Source organism: Littorina saxatilis, linkage group LG2 (assembly GCF_037325665.1).
Source record: "Littorina saxatilis isolate snail1 linkage group LG2, US_GU_Lsax_2.0, whole genome shotgun sequence".
NCBI classification, from domain to species: domain Eukaryota; kingdom Metazoa; phylum Mollusca; class Gastropoda; order Littorinimorpha; family Littorinidae; genus Littorina; species Littorina saxatilis.
This window is the reverse complement of record NC_090246.1, coordinates 34,269,704-34,276,821: the sequence shown is the minus strand read 5'-3', so window position 1 is coordinate 34,276,821 and position 7,118 is coordinate 34,269,704. Positions and strand designations below refer to the sequence as shown.

At 43.0% G+C, this 7,118-nt stretch overlaps 1 protein-coding gene across 1 annotated transcript in view; it reads left to right on the top strand.

Annotated features, from left to right (window-relative positions):
* The first annotated feature begins 1,563 nt into the window (after window positions 1-1,563).
* The window catches only part of LOC138958826 (E3 ubiquitin-protein ligase SMURF2-like), a 79,874-nt gene continuing 74,319 nt past the window's right edge, over window positions 1,564-7,118 (top strand). Inside the window, exon 1 of the mRNA XM_070330128.1 lies at window positions 1,564-1,709. Coding sequence (XP_070186229.1) covers window positions 1,658-1,709 — 52 coding nt within the window. The 5' untranslated portion in view covers window positions 1,564-1,657. The remainder of the gene's footprint in view (window positions 1,710-7,118) is intronic.

Below are 7,118 nucleotides of genomic sequence, written 5' to 3'. Positions count from 1 at the left end.
TCCACACTTTCACGGACGAAATTAAACTTGATAAAGGTATGTATATTGCGATGGGTTATGAATAGTACGATGAGTATAAATCGGAATAGTTTGTATATTGCTTCATCTGATTATTATGAAAATAGGAATGCTTGTTTAGCATAATACAAATCCTTTAAAGGAATGACCGTAGAAAGCACGTGGTTGTCAGAATTGTATTCATAAACAAAGGGAAAGAACCGTTGTGTGCCCTATCGCATGGCGTTGAAGCGAGTTACTTCCCTTACACCTTCAATGCTTTTGCCAAGTGCGCGTCACCACACACACTTTCACAAATTACATGACTGAACATCATATAATATCAGTGTTCCAATTTTGTGACATTATGGCTTGAAACCTCAGAGGAGGAAACTACCTCACTCAACCATGTCAATAATAAGCAAAATATTTGATGAAATGGTAAATTAACACAATATTTGCGAAGTATACTTGGTTTATTATTTTTTTATTTTTAATTTTTTTATTTTTTTGGTCGGGTTTTTTATTTTTATTTATTTTATTTTTCATTTTTTTATGTTGTTAATTTGTCATTGCTACTCTTTGGTTTGCATTTTCTCTCTTGTCTATGTTTTATATTTGTTGTTGTTTATAATTTTTGTTAATTATTTATTTAATTTAGTTAGCCATTTTTGAGAGGGGGGCTTAAGCGCACTTCACACACACAAACTGTTAAACACGCAGGGCCGGACCCAGGGGGGGGGGGGTTCCAGGGGTTCCGGAACCCCACCCCTGGAAAAAGCATGTACCTTGCTTTGAGTGGTTTTTTTTTTTTACTAGTTTTAGCATCAAAACAATGCTGCTCTTAACCCTCAAAACAAGGCCCAGAATGCACCAGATTGCACAGATTTTAACCGTTTTTCAAAAATTTTCCGGGGGAGCATGCCCCCGGACCCCCCTAGTTCGCGCGCCTGCTTTGCAGGCGCGCGCTTGTGGCTTGGCCACTTTGCTGATTTGCCCCCCAAAAAAAGGAGGAACCCCCCCCTTACAACTCATTTGGTCCGGCCCTGAACACGTACACAGCACAGTCATGCACAAACACACAGAGAAACAAAAACAACAAATACAGGCACACACTGACAAACACACACACACACACACACACGGCACACGCACGCACGCTCGTGCGCGCACACACACACACATACATCCACACACACCCACACATACACATGCGTGCGCACGCAGGCATGCAAGGTAGACACAATCACTCTGAGTAAACAGAAAACACGATTTAGACTGAAACTGAAGACACACATAAAATTGACCAAGCGCAGGCAGTGACATGTTCACTTCTGCCGTCCATTGTGTTGTCAGTAAAATGGTTTCACTGAAGCAATAATCCACTTTTAGAAACACTCTTTCTGACATCATCGAAAAGTCTACAAAACTGCTGAGGAAAGGTGAAGAGTCTAATTTGGGACAGGTGTATTCCCACGACCCCGACTTGAGACACAAAATGACGTCAGCAGGCTGTCTGCTCTCACCGGATGTGACGACACTCTTCATTTACATGGAGAGAGAAACTGCTCAGAGTCAGTGCATGAAAGAAGCGACAGATGTCGGTTCGCATTAGATTCTTGACAATTGAGGATGTTTGAGTACATATTTTTCCCCCAGAATGGCTAGCGAAGGGGCAAGGAGGAATGGACCCATGAAAATACGGCTTACAGGTAAGTGTGATCGCTTTTATGGAGGAGTATTTGGTCTGAGACAAGATGATTTTTTCGACAACAAGCACTCGCACACTCAACATGGCTGCCACAGTGCGATCGCGGGTCAAGCTAATCCAAGGCCGTTTCATGTGTCTTTTGTTCAATGTCTTTCGGGTTTTGTCGTTTCAGCATACGATCTATTCAACGCTTTATCACTTGCGTTTGATGTTATTTTGTTTATTTTGGTCGATTGTTTTTTCGGGCATAAAGAATGCGACAGGAAGTCGGGTTGTGCACTCGTCTGCTACTGTTCGCATTCTGAGCGCTCGATTGTTAGCGATGCACCCGTTCGTGGAATGACACTAATCTTGACAGTAGACAGTATGGAGCCTTGCCATACAGATATAATTCTGGATAAGTATCGTAACTTTGTAGATTATCGTGATAATGAACCGTGGTACGGATCACCCTGTGGCATGTTTACACAGAAATCGACCAGCAACCCTCACCCCTCATTACTCTGCCAGTGCGCGCACAGATGAGAATGTCGAGTGACTGCGTGCATTAAATGTCAAAACAAAGCGCCGTCTCTGATCTGTTGTGAGTCATGCGCGATTACTAAAAACAGAGGCCTGCTGCCAGAAATCAGTAGCAATACGTTCAATAGGCAGGGGTACCAGACCTTTGTCTTGTCTGCCACAGCCAGAACATGTATACATGCAAGTTATCAATATTACATGGGGAGAAAGGACATCTGCAGCGTGTGAGGGCTGGTGTATGTTGCATAGCATGAGTAATGGGTGCTCATCATTTCCAGATGTGAAATTCTGTTGAGACCTTTTCGCATTTAGATTTTTGGAACCCTGCGGAAGACCTCTTTTTTAAGTGGAAAAGAAGAAGCAACAGTTTCGTTTCTTTCCCTTTGGTACTTAATTTAAGAGGCCAAAATATAATGCATCGTTAGATTTATGCACACACATACATGTTTTTTGAAAAAATAATTAGAGGTTTAAGGCCCACAAAAAAAATAGGTGTGGTTAAGGTAACATAGCCACAAAAAAAATAGGGTAGGAAGGTAGGCAATCACTTTTTTTTTTTTAACTTTTTTTTTCTAATGTGTACAAATTAAACCTACTTGACAGGGAAATAAGTGTGCGACTCGAGCGCTTTCGCTTTCATTGCGTTTTCTGCACTCGTTTTCTTTTTTTTTTTCTTTCTTTTTTTTAGACAAATTATGTAAAAAAAAATTGTAGGGTCGGCCCCTAAAAATAGGGTAGGTCGGGTTACCGTAACCACACCTATTTTTTTTTTTAGGCCTAATATATGATGTACAACAGGTACATGTACTTGTAAGTTGTAACATCAAGTTTGCCACGCACACAAAAACAGTCTGGATAAAAGTTGATTAGCAAATGAAATTATGATGCTGCGCTGACTTTTATAAAAATGGGTAAATAAGAAGGTTTTTTTAAAAAGAACAAGTCTTCATTGTATACTTTTTCTCATCTAACTTCTAAGTTTCTTATGTCACTCATATGGCATATAAAATCACATACCATTATTCACCTAACTAACACAATCTATTCCAAATAGCAGAGAGTAACTCTGACGGTAACATTGTTCTGCTTGTGAAATGGATGTCAAGCTAACAGTAACAGTAACAAGATTCAAAACATACATGTAGAAGTGCACAAACAAAGTTACACCTACTCATGCCGCGTCTAGACGCAAGACAGTATTGGACGCCGATCCAGGAAATGCACACTAAAGTCTCATAAGTGGGGTTTGGACCTGTCTGAGCATTCAGCCTGCAAGTGCAGAGTGTGAATGAGGCCATAGTCATTCATTTTGTTTTTAAAGATACTGTATTCGTTATCATTATTGATAGCATTTTTAAGTGTTTTCCAGGACATGCAATTTGCATGCTAATGCTATCTACTGATCTATCCGCTGAGGAGACAATCTAGGCTGTTAAATGTTTTTAATTCTTCTTCATAGAATAGTCATAGCAGCAGTAATGGCTTGATTTCCTGTAGCCGGGCAGTCAGCTTTCCTAATTTGAAACAATGATAGGGACGAGACCATAGCTCAATGGGTAGGGCGCTGGCTGTGTTAGTTCTGTAACCAGTTTGTTGCTATTACCAGTATTTGTGAGTGCTCACACTTAGGTACAGCAGGGATGTGTCTGTATTTTCCCAGTCCCAGAGTAGGCATTCAAAACAGACTCCAAGCAGAAGGAAACTTACCACAGGCGTGTGTGCAAATACGTGGTCCGTAGCTCAGTCGATATAACTCGATCTGTGTTTGAAACCAGTTCGTTTGTGTGAGTTTGAACCCAAGTTCAGCCAGGGATTTATTTCCCGGAGTCAACTTTGTCCAGACTCCCCTCTTAGTCCAATCATCAATGTGCACGATTAAGATCATAAGTTCACAGAGAAAGTCTCCGGGTTTGAAAAGAATTGGGTACCAGACTACACTGTACGCAGCCGGCTCGCTTCCCCCAGGATGAAAGTACATGTAACCTAAACTTCATGCAAAAAACATCAAAGGACTGTATGATATTACTGTTGATTTTCTTTATCATGCACAAGTAAATGTACAGTGGAACCCCCCTTTTAAGACCTCAACAAATCTGAGAAAATCAGGTCTTACAAACCGGCACGGTTGGCCTAGTGGTAAGGCGTCCGCCCCGTGATCGGGAGGTCGTGGGTTCAAACCCCGGCGGGTCATACCTAAGACTTTAAAATTGGCAATCTAGTGGCTGCTCCGCCTGGCGTCTGGCATTATGGGGTTAGTGCTAGGACTGGTTGGTCCGAATAATGTGACTGGGTGAGACGTGAAGCCTGTGCTGCGACTTTTGTCTTGTGTGTGGCGCACGTTATATGTCAAAGCAGCACCGCCCTGATATGGCCCTTCGTGGTCGGCTGGGCGTTAAGCAAACAAACAAACAAACAAACAAACAAACAGGTCTTACAAAAGGAGGGTGTCTTAAAATGGAGATACATTTACAGAGGTTATAACAATATAAGTTATAAACAGAAGGATGCTCCCCACCCACCAACAACCAGTGAAAGGCCAAAACTAAGGGTTGAAGCAGCCTGCATGCAACTGAGGTGCCAAACATTATAGTCTTTAAAAGGTCTTAAATCGAGAGGTTTAATAGGGGGTTGCAACTGTAACTATGTCATTCATGTCATGTTAGCCGTTAGTTTCTTTGATTTGAGGGGGGGGGGGGGGGTCCGGTCATGCTAGGTTAAAGGCCGAGGGTCGGGTATAAAAGCAGAGCGGTGCGTGGCACTTCAGTCTAATGTCCAGCCCTTTTCAGGAAACGAGCTCTCACTTGAAATATTATTTTCAAAACTACTCTGTCTATACCATTACCAAACTCAAAAGCACCATTTTTGTCAAGCAAACATTTGAAGGTGTACACCACACATGCACCCCAAAATGTGTTTATAATAACCCCTGGATAGCACAAATACCTTGGTAACACCTGTTGGGTTCACTGACTGTGAATATGTTGTATATAATTATGCATTCATAGTTTTGTTTCACTGGGAATATATGGCTTGCTGCACACACTCTCTTATGTTTCACCCTTCCACCCTGTTCTAGCTGTGTGTGTTGCAGGCATCTTCTGGGTAATCAGATTCCGGGAAGCATTTTTGTCCCTTCTGCAGGCAATATCTGTTGGCATGACGGGATGTCTGATTAAAAGTGATGCTTTGCAGTTGACTGCATTATCCAATTTAATCCCCTCCCTCTGGTGAAGCACTTTCAAGGGTTAAGGTACAGGAAAGTGAATGAAAAGTGATGGGATGGGGGGTAGGGGGCGGGTGGTAGGGTATTAAAAAATGATTATCAGGCCATCAAGTTTCTGGCAGCAGTCCTCTTACAGCCAATTTATCAAAGGATCAATGTTGTTCCCAGGCCTTGGTTTCGGCCATTTATGCATACTTTTTTTAAATTTTTTATCTAAGTCAGTCCGGTTGAATGTTTTGAGTTTGACATGCGGAATGTCTTTTCACACATTTGTTACCGGCCAGGACATTTTGACCGATATGTATTTTGAATCCATGCAGGTCCAACTGCCCTGTTGTCCTCTGTGTCTAGAAACAATACTGAAGGATAACATAGAGTTGACAGCACATGACTAACTTCATTTAATTTTAAAGGCAGACTGAACTCATTGGCTTCAAACCCACACACAAACAGTTCTTGTGCGATAGATCGGGGTTAAAAGGTGCAATCACAGGCACCATCTAAGTACACGAGGCTCCAGGGATTTATCAGATGTTTTTGTCGTCTGGTGGCTGTCCTGTTCCCAGTAGCTCCTTGTAGATCATTATCTTTGGGACCGAACAACATGGGGTTGTGTAGGCTTTCTCTGAGCTGCTTACCGAGTGCGGATCCTTGGACATAGTGCGGGGAATATGAGCGAAGCCCGACAGACGCCTATTTTCAGCCTGCTCAAGGGCGCCGTCTTGACCAGTGGCCAGTCGGCTAACGTTTTGGTACGGGGACACCTTTAGATTCGTGCCTCGGGCTTTCGTGGGGGGGTAGTAGTTATTGCGTCTGCTTGTATGGTGCTCTACTCTCACCGTCGTTCTTACTTGTGATCACAAGTACGCGACATTCATTTTGAAAATTAAGCAACGTTGCGAGTGCTAGGGCCTCTCTGTTTGCGAAAGACAGAATCAGTACTATCACGCAAACAGTATCACGCGTCTGTGATTATAATGGGACAGACCTTTTCCTCTTCCCATGTCTTTATGACTCAGGGTATCAATACATGAGACGCGGATCGAGTTACATGTTTCGGTGTTGAGAACGTCATTAATAATATGTATGTGGTTGTGTGTGCCACACATCATTTCATTCGTTGGTGCTTTACGGTTGGTTAAGGTTTAGGATATTTGGTGGCATAGCTAGTATCATTAAATCCCAAGTACATGTAATGTTAACGGTAGACTGCCATCGTTGTCAAGTGAACTCGCTCTCTCTTTTTTTCCATATCTATATACATATTATAATAATGAGAGCAGAACAATACCCGACCCCCCCCCCCCCCCCTTTCATCACTACCCCCAGCACATTCCCGCCTTATTCACTCTCATACCATTCTCATCCAATTTAGAAAATTAGCTGTGGTAGGGGGGTTGGGGAGACAATGGGCCGCCAGTGCTACGCTCACCTCTGCCCCTCATGCTAACACTGATGGCACACTGAGCGGACCCGTTCACCTCTTTGCCTTCCCTCCCCCGACTCAGCGGAATGTACGGGACAGGTGGGATCTTTGCACACCTTTGTTGTTGCTATCGTCTGCACTAAGGTGTCGGCCCAAGGTTAGCTAGCTTCAGACTTGGCTCACTTGAATTGCGGCCGGTGGTCGTACGCTGCATACAGCAGGGGTGTTGTAGGGGTATT